Source organism: Ailuropoda melanoleuca, chromosome 8 (assembly GCF_002007445.2).
Source record: "Ailuropoda melanoleuca isolate Jingjing chromosome 8, ASM200744v2, whole genome shotgun sequence".
Classification (NCBI taxonomy): Eukaryota; Metazoa; Chordata; class Mammalia; order Carnivora; family Ursidae; genus Ailuropoda; species Ailuropoda melanoleuca.
The window spans coordinates 83567608-83592273 of NC_048225.1; the positions used below are offsets into that span (position 1 = coordinate 83567608).

Below are 24666 nucleotides of genomic sequence, written 5' to 3' on the forward strand. Positions count from 1 at the left end.
GCTTCAACATTGTTTATTCTGTTGCTCTTAAGTTATATACTTAGGCTTTTTAATTCATGCGTTTAATTTCCTTTGGTACTGCTTATACTGCATCACCCAATTTTTCCAAATGTGGTACTTATAATTAGATTCTAAGTATTTGTTTTCTTCTTCCATCAGGAATTTTTTAAAACTTGTAAATGCATGATCTTTAAAAATTTAATCGTTATTACTGACCTCTAACTTATTTGATTATCCATTTAATACTGATTTTTAAAACTTTATTGTGACTTATTTCATATCTAGTACATGGTCAACTTTTGCTAATATAAAATGCTTAAAAATATTCTCTAATTGCTGATTATTTTATATTTGTCCATTGAATCAATATTAATTGCATTATACAAATCTGTGTTTTCATTCATTCTTTGGCTTTATCAATAATTGAGAGCTACTGAAATCTCCCACTGTGTTGTTAAGTTTGTTGCTTAAGTCTTATAATTTATACATTTATAAATGTATACATTTATACATTAATTTATACATTTTGAGGCCATTTTACAAAGTATGTACATATTTAAAATTGTTATATATTTCTAGTGAATTGATCCTTTTATCATTTAGCGGCCTTCTCCATCTTTAATAATACTACCATAAAATCTAATTCTGATTTAGTATCACTAAAGCTACATAAATTTTGTTACTTGCCTATGTGTTTTCATCTTTTAAAAAATCCAGCTTATATATATAGCTGGATTTTAAAAACTTAATCAACCTGCTGTTGAACTGGGTTTAGTCTATTCAGTTTTATTTTAATTAGTATTATTTGATTTGTTACTATTATCTTACTAAATTTTGTTACTCCCCCACCCCTAATTTCTTCATTTGGAGCTAAGTTATTGTCTTCCTGTTCCACTATTTTAAACTTCTTTTCTTTTGCAATGATTCATTCTCTATTATTTTAGCAGTGTCTTAATCCACTTCCTGAATAATGAAAGCACCTCAGAACACTTTAATTCTAATCACCCTCCTCCCATCTTAAAAGTTATTAACCAGTTTTTCAGTTATATCCTATTTTAGAAGTCCACATTCATGTTGCATAAAATGTTTATTTAGTTTTACAGTTGTTTACAATTTTATTTCTTATAAACATTTCTTAAATTATGGCTGTTTTATATTAACAACACTTTCGTTTACATGTTTATCATTGTATTTGTTCACCAGTTCTTCAATTTCAGATCATCCTTGTGGAAACATTTTCCTTCTTGAAGACCATCCTTTTGCAGTTTCTTTATTGAAGTTCCGTTGATGGTAAAAATCTGTTTTTCATCTGAACATTTCAGTTTTGCTTGGCACAAATTAAGTTGATAATTAGTTTTTCTCAGAATTTTGAAGGCATTATTCCACCATCTTTTGGATACATTGTTGCTATTGAGAAGCCTACGAAGTATGTGGCTGTCTGGCCTTCACTGATGATCTTTTTGTTCCTTTGAATGCTTTTAAAAAATCTTGTGTTTGGTATTTTGTAGTTATATTACTTTGGGTTTAGGCATGGATTTGATCCATGCATGCTTGGGATATACTGTGCTTCCTGAAATTACGAATTCATGTTTTTCCAACAAATACAGAAAATAGTTATTGTCAAACATTGCACTCCTCCATCATCTCTATTCTTCCCTCCTAATACTTCTAGTCTTTGTAATTCTTCCCTTCATATCTCTAAACTTCTCTTTAATACTTGTATTTTCTAACTCGTTTCTCCTTGCTGTGCCCTGGGTAATTCCTTTAGATCTCACTTCCAGTTTATTTATTGTCTCTTCAGTTGAATTTAATATGATATTCAACATGTCTGAGGGCTTCTTTTTTAAATTTCAAGTAACATATTTTTCATTTTTAGCATTCTTTGTTTTCTTTTTTAGATCTGCCTTTGGTTCCATCTTTCATAGATGTTAGTGATGAGACCTTGGAGAACTGAATCCAAAGTTTATTATTTCTATAGATTCTTTCTCATGCTAACTAGTTTAAATTTGCACCTGGTAATCTCCAGTCATATTTTTTTATCTTAATCTACGGAACTCTTGAGCCTATATCTTGCTTCTGCCAGGAGTTACAGGATACTACAAACTAAGTAGCCACTTCAACTGTCCTGGCTAGGACAGTATCTCAGATTCAGATTCATCTCCTTGTTTCTAGTCCAAAGCAAATTGCATATGGCTGTGTTGTAATTGGTATTTGCCATATGAGCAACCAAAGCCCACTTGCATGCTTAATACAGTATTCGCAATTCCCAACTCAAAATGTGTTCATCTGTGGGCAAGTGAAAATAGAGGTATGATTCTCAAAACTTCCCCTACTTTCTTTGAGCCGATTAATGCATCCAAAAAGATTTTATTCAGGACTTGGTTGTTTTGCAGTACCTAGTCTAATGTAGTTTTAGAAGTAAAAGTCTGATTAAATGTATTAAAACAGGTATGACATACTAACCTGAGAAAGCACATGACTTATGGCAATCCTTAATAATTCAAACCTTTCTGGAAAGGTTTCCTACCTCTTGGCCAGAACTTGATCAGTATTTTGGAACTGAGTACACATTAGAAAGGTCCTAGAGTATGAACTTACCCAATAGTTGTTGCCCCACTTTGTAGAAATTTCTCCAGTTATTTTATTACTAAGATATTCAGTCAACCCTATTTGAATTTTCAATATCTTGATCAATATGTGATCCAGATCAACAGGACTAAAATCTATGAAAATAAACCATCATTTGAACATTTTTAAAAATAGATAATAAAGATTTGTTACATGCAACTTCCATCTATATGCACAACTTTATTTTTGGAAGCCTGAGCCATCTATAATATAAGCAGGGCTAAACAAGGCAGCTGGTGATTTCATTTTAGTCAGCAACCTAATAGGCATTATGGCAGCAGAGGTGGCTGCTCTGGTCTTAAATGCAGATGGACTGTTTGCATCTTTATTATTCCTAATGGTTGCTCAGTGTTCTCTGGAAGATCAGGAAGCTGTGTCTCACCCTAATCACTGAAGTAATGAAAGGAGATACCCGCAGCAAGGACTGCAACCGCAACTGCTGCAATCACACCTACAAGTAAAACAAACACAAAACAAGTGGAAATGGGATGAGCAAAAGAAAGGCTTAACTGATCCTAGGCTCTGAAATGTAGGCAACCGATGGGCCTAAACAACAAGCTGCACTTGCACAAACACATATGCTTACACACACATACATACGTATTAAAAGCCAGCCAAGTCTTAGGAGGAAAACACAGCAATAAGTTGAATAGATGGCAAAGGCTGGGCTGGTAATCCAGTCACTTAGCAAAACCTTAAAAAAAAAAAATCTCTCTTACACATATGTGCACTCACACACATTTGAGAGAAAAACTCACACATACTTTAAAAGGTTTCTATAAATATGCACACTGACATTCCAGCCATCTTATGGTACCTAGCTTAAACCAAAAGACAGCTCCAATGGGCAGTGGGTCTCAAAGATGACAAGGCAAAGTCATTTGTGTAACTATTCAAACTAAAAAACATTCCACTGTTAAATCTAAGAATTAGTAAGTTTGTGTTGGTAACTTTTAATTTTACTTATTTTTTCCTAATTGTAAGTTAACCAAAACAAAACTGACCAGAGCAGTCTAGACACAGACACACACATACACACACACTTCGGTACAAAGAATTTAGGTAATTATCTAGAGAGTAAGTACCAAGAAAAATCTGGCTTCTAATTCTCAGTGAAAAGTCTTAATGCTTATAAAGCATTTCTCAGATTGGCATTCCACTTAACAACAGTCTGCATGTTCTTTAATCAATAAGTCTGAACAATGTTAAAGATACTGCCATGCTTCTTGGAGCCTTTAAAATTCTAAAGCTCATTACAAGTTTCCAGACTTGAATTTGACTTTTTTCATAGGACACATATCAAAATCTTCTACAATAGCAGTTTTTCAAAGAACACCAGTCTGGAAAGCATTGGCCCAATTATAATAACTGATTCCCGAAACTCAACAAGTTTTTCTTACAAAAACACAAAAAGTGGGATGCCTGGGTGGTTAAGTTATTAAGCATCCAACTCTTGATTGTGGCTGAGGTCATGATCTGGGGTCATGAGATTGAGACCCATGTTGGGCTCTGCACCGGGTGTGGGGCCTGGTTAAGATTCTCTCTCTCCCTCTGCTCCTCTCACCCTCTCTAAAATCAAATAAACAAACAGACCAAAAAAATAGAAAGTGTCGTGGTTGAGGGCAATTGTGATAATGCATTATTTATAAATCTTTCTATCTCTTCCATCTCCAGCATCTAGCACTTCCCATAATACTCAATAAATACAGGCTTAATGTAGCATGTCTAAGAAAGCAAAATGTAATGGAAATAATTTTAAAATAATGAGAAAACTCAAATTCAAAATACCATCTTTTCAATTATAAAAGAAATTAAATACCTATGTTTTGCTGAATTTTCAATATCATTGTAGTTTTCATTGGTTGTTTTGGTTGCTCATCATCTGTGTTGTCCAATGAAGCTTCAGTATTCATAGAGTAACTCATACAAGCTGCAAGAGGATAATAATAATCAATCCTAAATAAAATGGGAGTAATTCCCATTTTAAAATGAGTTTTAAAGAAGAACATTATAAGGAACATATACAATGAGCTACATTTTCCTTCAATTTCACTTTTTTACAACACAAGGAATTTGCTCATTATCTAACGTAGGTGAATTAAATTTCACGGAACAATTTTTTAAATACTGTATATAGTTTTATAACTGACTGAAATCGAAGAGCCACAGAGCTAGTTCTGAATGACTCCCACAAATTATGGGAGATAGTAACAAATATAGTAAACAAATAGTAACAAAGTACGTAGATAATTACAGGTAATTATGGGTAATATAGATAATATAATTATAGACAATTATAGATAAAATAGTAAAAATAAACCAAAAATCAAAACAGATAGGAGCAAGGTAATCTTCACTCTTAATTGGGATTAATTTCTATCATTCCTATTAATGGATTGACAATAATTTCAAATGATTAGATATTAATATTAAAAGTGGGGATTAGCAACTGCCCCATGGCTAGATCTTATGTACCCCACAAAGCCTAAAATATTTACTATTTGGCCCTATGCAGAAAAAATTTGCTGACTGGATCTAACCTGAAATTTGAAATATAGTAGTCCCCCCTAATCTGCAGTTTCAGATACCTGCAGTCACCTGCGGTCCAGCAGCAGATGATCCTATTCTGACATAGAGTCAGAAGGTCAACAGTGGCCTAATGCTACGTCACAATGCCTGTATCATTCGCCTCACTTCATCTTGAGACATTTTATCATCTCACATCATCACAAGAGGGGTGTGTATAAATACAATAGGACATTTTGAGAGAGATAGAGCACATTCACTAACTTTTTTTATAGTATATTGTTATAACTTCTATTTTATTATTGTTATTATTTTTAATCTCTTACCAGGCCTAATTTAAAAATCACAGGTTCATGTATCTAGGAAAAAGCATGGTATATAGAGTTCACAGTATAGAGAGAGGTACTATCTGCAGTTTCAGGCATCTATTGGGATTCTTAGAACTTAACATCTGAAAATAAGGGGTCTACTGTATACAAGCAAAATATAATCATAAATTTGACCTTAAAAGAACTCAGTGTTAAACAAGGCAACCACCTTTTCTCATTTTACAGATGGAAAATAAAACCTGGAAAGTTAAGTGCATATTTGAGAGTCATGGGGGGCAGACTGAGGATTCAAATACAAGTTCTCTTTCTATTTCATTATGCTGGCAATAATTTATGTAGATTAGCTTAGCTGAATTTATTTAACACGGATTAAAAGTGTTTGAACTAAAAACATCCTTAGAGATCCCATAGACCAGTGGTTTTCTTTTTTTTTTTTCTTTTTTTTCCGCTAGTGCTAAAGAATCTGATAGAAAATCCCAGCATGTAAAATAGATGAAAACAGAATTATGCTGGCTAAAGAAAGAATGGAGGGCTCCTGCAGCCAGACTCCCTTCTTTCCTTCAGAGGTGGTAATCAAATGCTGTTCTATAGAACTCTGAAAGTATCTACTCCATGTTGACCCCTTTATTTACAAAAAAGAGAAGAGAACCACAGAGTGAGAGATGATAAATGCTATCATTTAAATTCAAAGTAAAAGAGCTTATTGCTTGGATTAAAAATGTTCTTATAGACATCTTTATATTTCAGTATAACCTGCAAGTTAGATACATAAACTTATTGAAATAGATATCTGTGGTACCAAAATGGATTAAAGAAAAAAAAATGCCTAATTTTCATCAGTTTCCCATGAAGAAAAGTTTACTGTCATTTTCAGAAATCCTCTTTAGTAACTACCTCATTAGAATAAAGGGTATGACCATTCCTTTTTTCCCCTCTTCAAGCATATGATGAAAGTACTTTAAAAACAAACAAAACCCTCTTCTCTTTTTTTTCCCTCCCATATCATATTGGTTACAAAGCCCAAAAATTCTTATTATGAACTGTCTCTAGAACCATTCAGTCGTCTGTATTTCCACAGTTTCTCGTCTTCTCAAGGACTATAACACCTTAGTTCTAGATTATATTATCCTACCAGCTTAATTTTCCCCCTAACTCCATCTATAGATCAAAAAGTTGAGTGAACAGGGGCGCCTGGGTGGCACAGCAGTTGAGCGCCTGCCTTCGGCTCAGGGCATGATCCCGGCGTTATGGGATCGAGCCCCACATCAGGCTCCTCTGCTATGAGCCTGCTTCTTCCTCTCCCACTCCCCCTGCTTGTGTTCCCTCTCTCGCTGGCTGTCTCTATCTCTGTCAAATAAATAAATAAAATCTTTAAAAAAAAAAAAAAAGTTGAGTGAACAGTACAGTTTTATTCATGTTAACGCACATACAATTTTGGTTTTTCTTAGTAAATATCAGTACCAAAAAACTTTTTTGGGGGGCCGCTAAAATCCTTATATCAGATAACAAATACAAATAAAAATAATGGATGAAGCATGAATTACACTTACTTGCTACAGGATTTTTCTTTTTTTTTACTTGAGTACTTGTATTTAAAGAGCACAAAAAATGGCTTTGTCATGATATATTACTTATACATTTAATATTATTATATGCCAAACTCATGCTCTAGTATGTCAAATCTTCTGCACAAGCAATTTATTTCTATAAAAAAGGACATTTCATTGCTCTATTTTCATTTTCAATCTGTCATACAAAATCATATTGATTTGATACAAATCTGAGATAATTTTACTGAAAAAGAGCATTTTTCAAGGATGAATAAGACGTCATAACTGGTTGTTTGCTTTTGGTGGGAGCTTCTGGGATTTTAATTCAAATCTCAGACACTATGTCATTTTACTCGTATCTGAAATTTAAATGCAAATAACATATAATTCGATAGGAAATTAGATCTTAAGCATTCCTTAAAACCAGGTAATTTTAACTTCAGACAAGCCCCAAATTAATCATGTAATCACTTTTTGAACAACTGTCAACAAAAGAGAAAACAAGGACAATAATGAATGTATGCTAAGTCGTAATTTCATTCCAAGCTGCTGATAGTTAGGTAGGACTATTTAGAAGCTTAAAATAAAATATTACGACTTGAACTTCCTAGTTGTCTTCTTCCCCCTCTGTGAATACTGAAGTAATGAGGTTTCACTATACTCAGGGATTTAGTCATAAAAATACATGTCCATTATTACTTCTTTTTCCTTTATAATTAATTATCAATATTTAACCAAACAAAAAATTAATTAGTTCTGATATGAAGACAGAATTGGCAGATGAGTTTCATCAGATTTTAAAGGTGTGTCTTCAAATTTTTAGCTGATACTGTAGATAAAGTGCATCTGAATTATTAACTTAATATCTAGCAGATGACTAACGCATCTAAGAAATCTTAAAGCCACAGTTATCCCTCACCTTAAGTGAGTCATTGTGACAAATTGTTCTTCATCCCTTAAGTCATTTAAAAGTATGTTATTTTAAGGTACTTACCTGGCAAAATATGTATTTCAAACATAGCAACTACTTGGCAAGTATATTATAGAATAGAAATAATTAAATAATAACATCAAATACTTAGAAAATAAAGCCAGATTCTTATAACAAGTTTAACATCCCTAAATGTACAGCAATTTATTTCAATTTTTGAACTTGAACATTTGAACTCCATGAATGGAGTTTATGGTTTATTATATATGAAAACCCCAATTTCAAATATACAGGAAAACCTATACATACTCTAAAATATTACTTTTATACTTTAATGTTAATATTTTTTAGTATAATTCAGAATGTTAATTATTTAAAATTCTTATAATAATACTAGTTATATCACCTTACAGTTATGTATATCTTGTTTGGAAAGTATTTTCCCTAATATTTGTACCAAATTCTCTTAACCCCAAGAGAATGTGGGGTTCAGAGGGGACTTATTTAAAGTCACACAGATGTAAGCGGCATACCTGGATTCAGTTAAAATACTATCTTCACAAAATTATGCGTCTAATATTTTTGAGTACATTAATGTATAAATTAATATTTATTAATAATCCATTATTTTATTATTAGTAAAATGGTATTTTTGAATAATGAATAAGTAAAGAAGTGAATGAGTAAGTGAATATAATTCTAAATGAATAGGATGTTATGAAAAATCACTTAATTTTTCTATTAAAATGTTTATGTTTTTACCCTATTCCGTAATTTGGGAATATATTATTTTGCTATTAAAATATGTTAATTACCAAATCATTCCTTCTAATTCAACAAATAGTTGGAAAAGCAAAACTAATATAATTCTAAACAAGTCATATTCTTGGTCAAAATACATCTGATGCCAGGGTTCAATTCCTGAAAAGCCTAGAGTTACTTTTACCGCATTCATCCTTCAAAATGAACTTAAATGTGTCACTTGCTTTCAGAAGCTTTCTCTAATCCCATATAAAGATAATCCCTGTGCTAAACGTTCTGATAATTCTGTTCATCCCTTTATTATAGAACTAATCACCTTATTTAGAGTAACCCATTTCTCTGTACTTCCTTCTATACTGTGAACTTCTTGAGAGTCAGGACCGTATATTTGATCTCTAGAACCCTAATGCTTAATACACAATGGGCAATCAAAAATAGTAATTAATCACTCAGTTGGGATTTATGTAAGTTTCAAAAACAGGGAAGAGTCCTTAAAGAAGCATACATTATATAATATTAGAAAAACATGTAATCTAGAGATCATGAGTTTGATACAGCATACATCCAAGTATATACACCTAAACTTTCCACAAATTGCTGTTTTGTTTCCTTTGTGTTTGTAATATTAAACTCTTCCTACTCAGTTTATGTATCTCTATACTAGATTACCAGCATAAAAAAAACAGAAAGTAATTTTTAAATACAGTATGAAATATACAATGAAGTACCTATTAAAAGCTTATAAAAAAAAATCCACAAAAAAGACTAATGAACATTTATATATCATCTAAGATTAAAAAGTGGATTTTTAAATACTTCAGTTACTAGCTCATACTAATATTTAACATGGTACAGTGTTAAAGCTTACTGAAGGAAAGTTGAGAAACGATTAAAATATATTTAGTATACATATAAATGATAAAAACAATTCATTAGAGAATAGCATTTAAATTTGATAATAATAGCTAAGAAGTTTATTATCTTGAGGCTATGCATAAGCCTTTTAATTATCTGCAAGGATATTTCAAATTCTAAGAACCATTCAAAACTATGGAACTTCTAATGTATTTGGGATTATCCACTGAAGACTACAGAGCATCAATTTATGCAACAGATGTGTGGTTTCAATTAAAGTGAAACATACAGCAATAATAATAAACAATGGAAAAATGGAAACAGTTTACTAAAATCAAAAATACTAATGTCAAAACTTGGTTACTGTAGATTGCTATCGCTAACCTACAGTCAAAATATTTTCTTCTCATTGAATAATTAACAAAATCACTGCAAATTCTAAAATTTTAATCATTAGTGTTCTTACATTTATGACTTTATTACACTCTGCATAATTAACAATACATACATATTATATCTTCCAAATCAGATTATAGACTTTTTAAGGAAAAGAACCTGGTCTGATTTTTATCTATCCCATTGCCTTGAGCACAGTAAATGCCTAATAAATATCTGATAGACATACTAAATGCTGTAAACTAGAATTAATACGTCTAGTGTTGCATACTGTCATATGTTTTAAATGTTTAAAAAGTTCTGAATTATATCACCACAGAGCTATGACTATCATACCCTTTCTAAATGTTCATGTTCAGTTGTAGTGCCTTACACAAACCTTAAAAATCTTGTATCTGGCTATATGTAAACTTTACAATTTTTCAAGCATAAAATAAGTGAAAAAAGATGTGTTATAATTTCAAAAAAATGACCTATTTAGTATATATTGGTTACTTATTAACAAATATTTAAGAATACCTATCATGTTTGAGGTAGGAAGCTCAGATAAAGAGATAAACATTCTAGGTACTTACTCTCAAAAATCTGACAGTCAGGGGCGCCTGGGTGGCTCAGGCAGTTAAGCATCTGCCTTCAGCTCAGGTCATGGTCACAGGGTCCGGAGATGGGGCTCCCTGCTCAGTGAGGAGCCTGCTTCTCCTTCTCCTCCTCTCTCTTGCTATCTCTGTCACTATCTCTGTCTCTCTCTCTCAAATAAATAAAATCTTTAAAAGAAATAAAACAATAAAAAATCTCAATGAAATCTCTCTCCCTACACTTTTATATCTGATTTTTAAAGTTGTAAAAATAATTAGTTAAAAAATTTTAGAAAATAAAGTAAGTTGTGAATGGGTCAAGTTTTGCATACAGTGCTACCCTTTAATCTTTCATGAATATAATACACACTAAAAGTATGACGAGTAATTCAAAAAGAATATGAAAACCATCTACTATGATAACAGATCCTAGATTCTAACCAACAAGTGATAAATTATACTGACAGAAGCAAAATGCAATTAACCGAGAATAATGTAACATCATTCATTTAAGTCAAAAAAATTTTTGAATGATGCAATGAAGATGGCCATGCTAAAATAAATATCTAGACCATGGAAAATAGTAGTTCTATAGTCTGTGTTGGTTAGGTCCCATGGAAAGGAATTGTTAGAAAAAAGCACAGCCTCTAGAACCAAATTGCTTAAGTTTAAATTCTAGCTCTACCATTTACTAGCTGTGTAACCCTGGAAAAATTACTTGACCTTTCTGTGCCTCAATTCTCTCATCTGGAAAATGGGACTAAGAATAGTATCTATATCATAGGACTATCACAAGAATTAAATGATTTAGTATTTGTAAGGCTCTTAAAACAGAGCCTATACACAGTAGGTTCTATATAAATAATAACTAATAATATTATTAGAATATCAGATTGAATTCAGGGTAATGCCTTTCAAGAAAGACAAACCAAAGTATATTTAAAGAAGTAGTTTTTAATCTTTCTTAGGTCACCAACCTCTTTAATAGCTATAGATCTTTTTCCAGAAAAAAATCCTACAATTACTTTTAAGTGGTTTGTGGACCTCCTGAAAGCCAGCTATGACCCCAAAGGTTATGGGTACCACAGGTTAAAAATTGCTAATCTATAAGAAGACAAACAAGGTGGTAAGAAAAAATGAGGTCTGAAACTATAATAAAGAGACCAGTTAAAGGACTGTGCAAATATTTGGCTTCAACATACTTAGAGCATGAGAGTTGCCCTCAAATTTAAAGCATGGCCTCAACAAAGAAGTATTCATGTTTTACTGTTCCAGATAACTGAATAAGGTGTTAGTTATAGGAAGGCAGACTGGTATTCGGAATAAGGAAGAATACAGTATAAAATCCCCATATCCTAGGAATATAGATTTCAATGTTAAAAGAAAGAGGATGAACTAGGTCAACTCTAATGATCCCATGTAAAATTCATTCAGATTATCAACAACAGAATGGGTCAAGAACTACTGTTAGGCACTAGAGACAAAAGTGAACATAACAATCAAAATCCCCACCCTGATGACTCTAAGTCTGGTTGGCAGAGATAGTGTAGCCACTAATCTGGGAAAACATATTTCAGAAAGCAGCAAACATGTTTACCAGTTTACTTCAAAGTATCTGTCAATTAGGGAATAAACTACAGCTATCCCTTAAAAAATAATAGATTCCAAAGGATTAAAACACAGCTGCTGTTTTAACATCAGATACCGAGCAATTTTAAGTATTTTCTTCTTTAAAACAAGCTTACTGTTCCACATTGTAATTAATACTAACCTGGAGTTGTTGGGGAAAAAAAAACACAACAAACTCACTGGTCTCCAACTAATCTAAGGCTTTACTGACAGATTTGATATTCACCAACGAAATACTTACTTGACTCATCATTGCAGCAAGAGTACTCTGAATCAAATACTCTTATGGTGGGGGGCAGGAATTAATTAAGTCACAGAAGAATAATTAAGAAACTAGAATTAGAAAAAATACTTAAAAATTGCTATATTCAAATTTCATAAACATCCATATTCAAAAGTAACCTAAAGACTTTCTACTATGATGTCAGAAATTTGAAGTCTGACAGCTACATACTCAATATTTATTGATATTTGCAAATAATTACTTGTATCACATATTTCTAAATGTTTCAGGAAGCCTGTCATAAACTTATACACTTATTTATAGATATGTTTCATATCCTGCTCTCACTAGATACAAAAGCAAAGCAAAGCAAAGCAAAACAAAACAAAACAAAAACAGCCTGCTAAATAGAATGTAAGGTCAAATATGAAAGTGACAATTAGGAGGAGAAATTGTTACATTATTAACAGTATGCTAAATCTATGCTCTATGAAAACAATCTTGATCTAATGTTTGGAACTGTCCATTTCAGCTTAGTATCCCAATTATATGAAGGGGTAAGAAAATAAAGCCCACTAGTATCGAAAGATGTTTAATAAACTGTTTAAAAATGCTTAACCAAATAATTAAGATAGTGAATTTTAAGAAAACTTTTCTTATAATAAAAGAAACACCTAAAAGCTATGTATTTCCACCTATTTAAAGCTGAACTTGTTTTATAAAGATTTACTTGCTAGGCTTAGAAAAACCTTAAGTAACTTAAATTTTGGTAGAATTTTCCAGGAAAACACTGACTGCATGTTTCTGAGAAATTAAAACTGAACATTTTTAAATGCCTCAAAAATATCAAACAGAACTAGTATTAAAGAAATCTAAAGACATATTTAAACTAGATGCCTTATAGGTCATCTTAGCAAAAGTCTAATCAGGTTCTTAAGTAACATCATATAATTACCTGTGTTTATTTCCTCTGCAATTTCCAAATCTTCTATTTGAATCATATGATCTAACATCTCTATAAAATGGTCTCTCATTTCTTCAGCTGACTCATCGCCAAATTTATAATCACATAACATTACACTGGATCCCGGAATGGGGACGAAAACTCGGTGAGGGAGGACATGAAACTCTTTTTCAGAATCTAAAAGGAAGGAACATTATCAATATTTAGATAGGTCTGTAACTAGCATCAGTGATATATTTGTATATGAAATATACACTAATAAAAATAAACCTAAGAGGCTTTTCCATGTCTTAATTGATCAGACACAGAATTGCTTTTACTGAACTCTGCTTTACCTCAATAGCCCTGGCCTCTGCAAGGGACTAAATGATACTCCCATGAAATATAAACGTAACCAGTGCCTTCAATGTAATGGTATTGTTAGTTATACATTCTTTCTTTTTTTTTTTAAGTTATATATTCTTGTATTATCCACTGTCCTATGAAGGAATACCCAGGAGAATTTTGTCCCTGGTTTCAGAAATTGTTGTTTTTCTTGTTTAACCATACAGGCACTGCATTTTATAAATATTTGTCTTCTTCAGGCAAGTTTGGAGCAAATTAGTGGCCCACCTACATCAAATGTATAGGACAATTTAATAGCATACATTTTGCACTAATCTTAGTGCTGACTTCATCTTATCATATCCAGCCCCTGTATCAAGCATGTGTAGGACGTCAACATACATGTTTTGTACACTAATCTTACTACCAACTCCATCCTGCTTTTTCATTTTCCCTTGCCTCGTTCTTACTGCTATTATTTTTTTTTATCTTGTTAAATTGTAATACGTTTTTGTAAACAGCCTTAAATTATCTTTAGAAAAAAAAATCTGGATCTAAATAAACAATAAATATGTTTCATTCTTTGAATACTCACAAAGTAAAATATATTTCCCCAAACTTCTAACATTGTCACTGCTCTACATAAACATACAATTACTGTTTGGTTCAACACCATCATTCTGTTGAACTACTAACAAAGATAGAGATTTTGTGTAAAGAATCACCACTTTCAGCAATGATTAGGCTGACAACGTACAGATCAAGTAGAAAACTAAGGCTCAATTTAAAAGCGTTCTACATTTCCTTGTCAAGAAACTAGTAGTAGCTTTATACAATTACAAATAGAAGATGAAGAATGCCTTAAGTGTCACAGAAAATGCTATGACTTAAATTATGTGTTCCTGCCAAATTCTGCTTATCTTGGCATCATATGAGAACTGGAAGAAGAATTTCACTCTTTGACCAGACTGCCTCCTAGCTGTAAAATTATATTACTGCAATTTTTACTGTAGCCTGTATATTGACCACACATTGAAATTAGGAATGTATTATTTTATTTTGGGCCACAGTTTCTTAAAACAGGTTAAGTTCAAAACTTTCAAAGATGGCTACAACATGTATGTGTAATTGGCATGCAAAATTTTAAAACTATTTCAAATTGCATTAATTCTAGTTTTCCTGAAAAAGAAAAAATATGCTTGCTATAAAATCAAATGTTAAAGCAGTAGTTGCAATGATTTTAAATTACTCATTTAAAAAAAGAACTTATAATTTTCAAATTAAAAAGTTAAATTAGCCATTTAATATCTAAATAAAATCAAGTTTTCTGGTTGGTCTGAGGTTAAAAATGGGATATTTTTAAAAAACACATCTCACAAAGTATTCTAAGAATCCTTTAGGAATATTCCCACAGCAGAGCATCTAGTTAACCATTATTTGAGTAAGTTCAAAACAGAGAAAAAAATTCAAGGCAATGTAAGAATTGTTTTTTACTGGTTAAGAACAGAATCCTAACTCACACTGGAGTATTATTGAAAATTGTGTAGAATAGTTAATATCTGAATTGATTCTTGAAGGATAGACATTTGTATGAAGCAAAGAGAAGTGCCATCCAGAGAGGAAAACCATGACCAAAGGCAAAGAGGAATACAAATATGTTCTCAGAGGACAAGTGGCATGGATGGATATAAATATAGGAATGGAAGAAGATAAGAGTCCTCAATTTTCACAATGAGTAGGTCATCTGTTGAGAGTAAGTTGGGCAAGACTGAATGTAGGCTGAGAGAAGTTCTGGAATACTTAAGGGAAATCTGAGAACTGGAAGACCATAATAAGTTAAAAGAATGACTGGACTTCTTATGTTTTTTATAGTCATTGAACTATTAAAAGTTCTTTCATCTGGATAGCCAGAATTCAGAGACTATGTTTATTTTAAAGATTAGGAATGAAAGTTAATATGCCCTTTGCAGACTTCCTTAGGCATGCAAAAATACTCTTGTTCAACATACACTCCACATTTTACCATATTACAAATGTTTAAAATCTTACCAGTATAGAAGATAAGCTAAGTAAAATGACGACTAAATCTAAAATCTAACAATTTGGTGTATATATGTTCAACTTCAAATTTAACGTTTGTATTATTACGCTTGCAATTTGTTCTTTTATCTTTATATCTTCAGATCAACTAACATGTTGCTGAAACAATTCTGTTACTAAAGTTTAAATATATATATTTATTATTGCTTTCTTTTTGAAATATAATGATACACTTCCCAAAAATTAAAGTTAGGAAATTTTAAAAACAACTATCAAGTAATTCTCTTTCTTTATCATCTCCAATATAATAGTAACTACCACTTAACTGAACATATAGTTTACGAATTTGTATTAGGGGCTTTACAAATATCATCTGTTTTAATCTCACAACCTCAAAGAGTATCTACTGTAATCCCTGTTTTCTAGATAAGACAATGGATGTTTGGACAGACTAAATCATTAGTCCAAAGTGACTCTGCTGGTGGTAGAGTAGACACGGAACCCAACCAAGTATGTTAGTCATTGCTTTTTTCCCAACAAACTACACTGACCATTCTCTTCACACAGGCCTCAAAGGCCACTCAACTACCAATGAAAACTTTTATTTTTAAAAAATTTAGGAAGAGATAACATTAAATGATAACATTAACTTCTAATACATCAAATTTAATGTATAAATATCACAACTGCTGTGAGAAGTAAATATACTGTTTGGACATGAGCAAAAATTTAAAAATACTAACTCACTCAATATAAAATAACACCAAGACAGTCAGATAATACCAGTTTATGAGGCACTGTTAAATGGAACAGAGTATTGAACTAATGTGTGTAACAGGATGGACTTTGGCACTAATGGTGAATGCATCCCCATGTCCCTGAAAATCCTAAATTCACAGTTCAGTTGTAGCACATACTGTAGCTCAGAAAATGAAGTAATGTTTAGCACCACAAGAGTTATCACATATACAAAGTTAAGTAGTAAAAACAAGGCCACCTGACAGGAGGCTGATAGGCTGACTTGGTGACTAACTGACCAGGTTTTACATACTTCCCAAAACAAAAATCTCAACCCAACTGCTGCATGTAAGACTGAAACTCATGTCTCAGAAAATCTATACATTATTAGTAAATGGAGCTTCAGGGTTATTTGTGAGTATAGGAAGGACAAATGTTAAATCTGGCAATTCCACTAAACTATCATACTTGGAATAGAAAAAAGATTATGATTAGTCCACCAAACCTAATATACTACCTATCAGTAGTACTACAAGAAGTTAATTATATAGTTACATAGAGGAGTTTTTCCTATTAACATAAAAATATTCCCTTAACAAGCTAATGTATATGTTTCAATTATGTACATATTCAACTGTGGATTGCAAGTATACTCACACTTGAATGGTAGGAAGGTAGAGAAAAATGTGTAATTGCAAAAAGCATACTCAGTATTATAATTTTCTTTTGAGTAAAAAAATTATTATTACTAAAAATTATGAAATGGTATAGTTTATACTTCTCAAAATGGAATAATATAAAAGGTTAAGACAACATGACCCAGGCTTTTTAAAATCTAAAAAAGTGTTACAGTAATAGTGAGTATATAAATTCATATTCAAAAAAATTTGGTATGAATAGAGAGATCAATTACATATATACCAAAAATTAAAACTTATTAAAAATCTATTATATAATATTGAACACAAATAAATATTTTTTATTTTGAATAAATTTTTTTTTAAATCTCAGATTTAATTAAAAAATATTAGCTTTAAAATGTTAACAAAGGGTGCCTGGGTGGCTCAGTTTGTTAAGTGGTTGCCTTTGGCTCAGGTCGTGATCTCAAGGTCCTGAGATCGAGCCCCATCCCATGTCAGGCTCCTTGTTCACTGGGGAGCCTGCTTCTCCATCTGCTACTCCCCCTGCTTGTGCTCTCGCTCTCTTTCAAATAAATAAAATCTTAAAAATAAAATAAAATGTTAACACAGTTTATCCATTCTGGCAGAAATTCATGCAGAATTTTTTTAAAAAATCCCCCGAGACTGTAAAATGTTGACAGATTTGTTATTATAAGGTGTTCCAAACATTATTTTTTTTTGGGTGGCAACTGAAAAACTCATTCACTAAGAAAAGTAAAAGATACCATACTGTTATAAAAGATAGATCTGGGTAGTTACAAAAGATGACATATCTATTACATTTTGACATCCTATTACTGTATCAATTGAACACACATAAAAAATGTTCTTAATTTTATACTCATAACTTTTTTTTCTGGAATTTCATTCAAAAGCAGATCCTCAAATAGCATTTCACAACGATCTGCAACTGTATTCAATATATCTCTCTTCATTGCCTATGGAAAAAACAAAACAAATTACAATAAGAAATAAAACCCGTTACTCTAGATTTGCACTATTTTATTACCACCCTCCCCCAATAACTGACTTTCCTATGTAATCACATCCACTAAAATAACTGGTACATCATTCCATTTTTAATGTCCATTTATTTAACATGCTTATTAAACACATTAACAATTTAACAGAAAATCTGCCTAACCTTCACCTAAATAATTAAAAGCAAATAAATGAATGAAATTTTCCATCTAAAGAAATAATGCTACTGTTCCAAATTTGGAAATGTATAACTATGACAAAAGTGCCAGTCATCATTTTTAAAATTTCTGAATATCCAGATTATAGAATATTACCTAATACTTCAAATGAATACTTTTCCTGTTATTTAAAAAGTTTCATTTCCCTCCAAAAAATGATTTCAAATGTACTAATACATAACAACTGTGAAGCACTGAATAAATCTGTATAATCACCAGTTTTAAAAAAGCATTTTAAAACAGACATCCTACATATGAAAATCTTGGGGCCAATTACATGGTATACTTCGACTAGCCAATAGATTGCAACTTGATTATCAGTTAAAATCAAATTAATAATTATAAAACCTGAGATTGAAAACAATTTTAGGATTTTTGAATAGTTATGTTAACATGCTTCTGTTTTTCATATACCAGTCATTCCTTTTGTACCTGCACAGCATCTTTAACCTTGGGTTTATTGCTATGAATATAGGCTCTGCATTTCACAGCACCCTTAAGGTTTACAGAGCCGCTGCAGATCTGGACTGTGGCTGTGGATCTGCGGTCCGAATTCAGAAGCTGAAAGACAAAATCTATTTAACTTCTAATAGCCAACAGTTAACTGTATGAAACACTTAAGCATTATATAAGCCATTTCATGAAGTGAGACAGAATTTCTGACTGAACCAAGTGTTTGAAAATATTTCCCATAAATTATTAAAAGGTCTTCATATTCCTCCTAAGTTATATATTATTTTCTGAGTATTTTAAATGTACTCTGAAATTAAACACAACTACATCTAAATTTTTTCTTACTAACAAGACCATCTAAAATACCATTATTTATTTAACATATTCACTAAAAATATATTATTTACAGATTACTCAGTTAAATACTGTTAAGATAAAAAGATGTGTAAAGAAGACATATATATTTAGTATATCATCTATCTAGTAGGAGATATAAGGTATGCAATATAAGATTTGCACAAAAATAACTGGAATACAGAGGTTGTTATAAATTTGGTAAAATGATAAGCAGTGTAAAGACACTCATTTATTTATACACTTTCGACACTTAACTTCCATAGACTAAAAGTAATGCTATATGCTCCCCAGTAGCAAAAAGGTAAGTCAACTGTGGTTGTCACCAAAAAATGACATTAGTGGTTGTAAGCAGTCACTTCCATTTTACAATCTCATCGTTCTGTAATCTAAGGAGTGCTAATTCATGCTTGGTTTCAAGATGTTTCACAGGCTAACCTTATTATTTTAATAAATGTCAAAACAAGGAGAGCATTAAACAGTGCAAGTACTATTGGAAGCCTATAAAATCACAATGGAAACAAAAATTGTGATTTTAAAAAAGGATACCCAATAAATGAGACATGGTAAAAATAACAATTCTAAGTATATCTAGAATAAATAGGGTCAATTCTGAAGAAGAAAAACAAATCATGCAACTTGTGAATAGTGCTATATGTGCCTCTGCAATAAAGAATAATCAGGAACTGAGGAGGAAAAATGGTGAAGAAACTGAAAGACTTAATACGTAGCTACTGAAAGCACATGAACAGTCAATGTCTAAGGTAATTCAAGCAAAGCTAGTCTGTTTTTTTTGTGTGTTTTTTTTTTAAGAATTTAAACTTAAACACAGTCAAGTTCTTATTGGTAAGAAATCTGTCACAGACTGAATAGTTCAAAAGGTTCCAAGTCTGTTTAAAAAATCTTTCATCAAACCAAGCAGCAGGGTGATAATGCTCATATTGTATCTGGAATAAGCTTCCTATGATACTTATGATCTTTACATCATCGATATATCAATAAGGTGAGGGTGGACGAAGAATACTGGGCTTCCCTTATCCACTATGCAGAACTTTACTATTGATGAAACTAATCCATTTTGGATCATAATACTCTATTTTATACATTTAATATCTAACGTATGTTTTATAGTATATAACACACTTATAATAACACATAATATAGTATAGTATAACATAATACAACATATAAGAGTGCCCTTATAAATTAGGGCACTATTCTCCAAAAAGGACTAAAGGACTAGACTATATATATAGACTACACATACATACACATACACACACGCACACACGGACAGTCTTCAAAAGATACAAGGATTAACTTACTCCTTTCCGGTAGAAATGTACCTGCGTTCTACAAATGTCAACTCCTCTTGGTTTCTTTGGACTTAGGAACAAACTAGCTTACAAAGAGACTCTGGGAACCTAACTTGGTTGTAAGTGGAAGAATTTCTGTGACAACAATATGGTATTTTGAAAAAGAAAAGATTCCTTTGGTTATGATGACCAAAACAAACTTCACATAAGTGGTAGCATTTGGGGGAGATCTTAAAGTACAGAGAGGATTCTGACTGTCTGAATGACAGAGAAAAGATGGTACTGGTAAGATGCATGGCTCAGAAAATAAACACGATTTTAAAGGCATAGAAAGCAAACCTCTGAAACAGTTAAGTATGAAATCAATGAACAGGCAGGCTGAGGCTATGAAGAGCCTTGAATTAGACTTTTCTAAGTAGTCAGGGTAAAGCACCTAAGGAATTTTAAACAAGGCGATTAATTCAATCAGTGCCTAACCCTTATATGTACTCAATAAATACTTTCTGAAAAAAACTAATAAGTAAATAACAAGTGAATGAATGCAAACTGGGATTCAGATAGGATAATCTGAGGTTATATGCAATATAGATTGGAAATACAGAAGATATTCCAAGAGATATACAAACAAAGGTATCAGGATTTTCAGAAAAAGAATCACTTTGGACAAGACTGAATAGATAGACCAGTTAAGAGTTACTTGTAATAACATAGGTAAAATAATAAAATTGTAAGTCTAGTGGCAGTAAGACCATAACGAAAATAAAAGATGAACTTAACACTGCAAAGGAAGAATCAACAAGATTCGATGGAGGTTGAGTAGCAGGAAAGTGACATCAAATATTTATTTACTACTTATTACATTTTAGTCATATAAAGATTCCACCTGGCTTGCCAGTGGAATGATTAATAAAAAGATATTACACTGTATAATAACATTATAACAATAAATTATCTCTCATGATTTTATCTCTCCTTTCTATATTCCCATAGTCTACACATCTACCAAATCCAATTTTAACACTAAAATAATTTTAAGTAAATTATTTAAAAAACCAAGAGGTCATATAAGCATATCTAGTAAAAAGCATATACGTACAGGAATAGCTTTAAAACAAAAGACACATCTAAACTCAAAGGTACTAAGAAGAGAAATTGAGAACTCATGTTGAGTGGCATTGACTCCAATGACAATTTAGAAAATACTCTATTGCTAAATACAGAGAAGGCAGAAAAGAAATTAAAACACCTTCCTACGCAAATTAGTTTTAAGTCTATTTTACTCAGTTAAAAATATATACAATATTTGTATTTGTACAAAATATACAATAAAAAATATCCTGCTCTGCATGCATACTTTTAGGAATAATTAGTGGCTTTAACTTTTAAAAACCTTCTAGATATCCAACTTTTGGAGAGGAGTTAAGATGGCGGAGGAGTAGGTCCCCTGAGTCGAGCTGGATAGGTACCAGACTAGCCTGAACATCCGTGGAATCAGCCTGAGACACAGGAAGATACATCTGGATCTCTACAAATGAACATCTCCAGAGCTGAGTATTGAGGTACGAGGCGGCGGGGAGGCGTGAAACCGCGCACAGATATCGGAAGATAAACGGAAGGGGGAGGGAGCCGCTGCATTTGGGCGCCAGGAAGCGGTAGCCACCTGCATGGGGGAATGGGCGGGGACTCGCGGTGGGCACCCGGGAGAGAACAGACTGAGACCGTGAGCCGGGAACGCACGCCACCAGACTTCTCATGGAACTCCGGAACTCTGGTGTGCTCACTGGAAACAGACTGAGAGCGGGAGCTCCGGGAGCACGCGGGGGGCGGCTGGCAGCTGGCGGTGTTAGAAACACAAAGGACAGAGACGCGCCGGCCCTGGAAGTGAGGGCTGGGACGCCAGGTGTGGGACACACATCCTGGGACACTGAAGGGTCGAGCAGCACCAAGAGTAACAGAGTTAAAGTGGCCAGAACATCAGTGGAGAACGGTCCGTGATCCCTCTGTTCTGAGACAGAGGCGGAGATTCCGCCGCTGCTGCTCTGACTCTCAGAAGAGGCACAGCAGACCGCCAGGGAAAGCCGCCAGAGAACAAAAGCCTGGAAATAACCGGCTCACAGCGTGCCCATCCCCATCCCCCCTCGCAGGGGACACAGAGACTCTACCCAAACAGGGTTGCCTGAGTATCTGCGTGGCAGGCCCCTCCCCCAGAAGGCAGGCTGAAAAATCAAGAAGCCCACATCCCGGGGCGCCTGGGTGGCTCAGTCATTAAGCGCCTATCTTTGCCTTAGGGCATGATCCCGGCGTTCCAGAAAGGAGTCCCTCATCGGGCTCCTCCGCTGGGAGCCTGCTTCGTCCTCTCCCACTCCCCTGCTTGTGTTCCCTCTCTCGCTGGTTGGCTCTCTGCCACATAAATAAATAAATAAAATCTTTAAAGAAGAAGCCCACATCCCTAAGATCCCTATAAAACAAGGGCAAACGGCCTGGGTCCCAGTCAATAATTTGGACTCTGGACAAACCCGAAACCTCTCTTCATCAGAATGATGAGAAGGAGAAGTCCCCCCCAGCAAAGAAAAGACAATGAGTCTGTGGCCTCTGCCAAAGAAATAATGGATATGGATGTAATCAAATTATCAGAAATGGAATTCAGAGTAACAATGGTCAAGATGATGAGTAGACTTGAAAAAAGTATTAACGAAATGTTACTGAGAATATAGAATCCCTAAGGGCGGAAATGAGAGAGAATCTGGCAGAAATTAAAAATTCTATGAGCCAAATGCAGTCAAAACTAGAGGCTCTGACGGCCAGGGTCACCGAGGCAGAGGAACGTATTAGCAAATTGGAGGATGGGTTAGTAGAAGTAAAAATGAAAAGAGAAGCTGGTCTTAAAAAAATCCACACCCACGAATGTAGGTTACGGGAGATTACTGAGTCAGTGAAAAGATCCAGTGTCTGAATCATCGGCATCCCCGAGGGGGTGGAGAAAAACAGAGGTCTAGAAGAGATATTTGAACAAATTGTAGCTGAAAACTTCCCTAATCTAGCAAGGGAAACAAACATTCATGTCCAAGAGGCAGAGAGGGTCCCTCCCAAGCTCAATCACGACAAACCTACGCCACGTCACGTCATAGCAAATGACGTGCAATTCGCAAATATTAGATCCAAGGATACGGTATTGAAAGCGGCCAGGGCAAAGAAATTTCTCACGTGCCAAGGCAAAGGTATCAGAATTATGTCAGACCTGTGTACACAGACCTGGAATGAGAGAAAGGGTTGGGCGCCATTTTTAAAGCTCTTTCAGAGAAAAACATGCAGCCAAGGATCCTTTATCCAGCAAGGATGTCATTCAGAATTGATGGAGAAATAAAGACGTTCCAGAATCACCAGTCATTAATGACCAATTTTGTAACCACAAAACCAGGCCTACCAGAGATATTAAGGGGGTTTCTATAAAGGTAAAAAGGCCCCAAGAGTGATACAGAACAGAAAGTCACAACCGATACAAACAAAGACTTTACTGGCAATATGGCAAGATTAAAATCGTATCTCTCAGTATTCAGTCTTAATGTGAATGGCTTAAATGCTCCCATAAAATGCCACAGGGTTGCAGATAGGATAAAAAGAAATGACCCATCCATTTGTTGTCTACAAGAGACTCATTTTGAACCCAAAGATACATTCAGACTGAAAGTAAAGGGATGGAGTCCCACTCCCCCTGCTTATGTTCCCTCTTTCGCTGGCTGTTTCTATCTCTGTCAAATAAATAAATAAAATCTTTAAAAAACAAACAAACAAACAAAAAAAGAGTACCATCTTTCATGCAAATGGACCTCAAAGGAAAGCTGGGATAGCAATTCTCATATCAGATAGATTGGATTTTAAACTAAAGACTATAGTTAGAGATGCAGAAGGGCACTATATTATTCTTAAAGCATGTATCCAACAAGTGGAGATGACAATTATAAATATATATGCCCCCAACAGGGGAGCAGCAAGATACACAAGCCGACTCTTAACCAGAATAAAGAGACATATAGATAAAAATACATTAATAGTAGGGGACCTCAACACCCCACTATCAGAAATAGACCGAACACCCTGGCAAAAACTAAGTAATGAATCAAATGCTTTGAATGCCATACTCTACGAGTTGGACCTCATAGATATATATAGAACACTACACCCCAGAACCAAAGA

General features: G+C 33.3%; 1 protein-coding gene across 5 annotated transcripts in view; it reads right to left on the reverse strand.

Moving 5' to 3' along the window:
• Window positions 1-1337: 1337 nt before the first annotated feature.
• Window positions 1338-24666, reverse strand: part of ODR4 (odr-4 GPCR localization factor homolog) — a 46897-nt gene continuing 23568 nt past the window's right edge. For all 5 annotated transcript variants that reach the window (XM_034666792.1, XM_034666790.1, XM_034666791.1 and 2 more), the window contains 5 exons: window positions 18782-18910; window positions 17998-18088; window positions 13360-13545; window positions 4448-4558; window positions 1338-3079 (listed from right to left, as the gene is read on the reverse strand). In XM_034666792.1, the coding sequence (XP_034522683.1) occupies window positions 3012-3079; window positions 4448-4558; window positions 13360-13545; window positions 17998-18088; window positions 18782-18910 (585 nt within the window). In that variant the 3' untranslated portion in view covers window positions 1338-3011. The remainder of the gene's footprint in view (window positions 3080-4447; window positions 4559-13359; window positions 13546-17997; window positions 18089-18781; window positions 18911-24666) is intronic.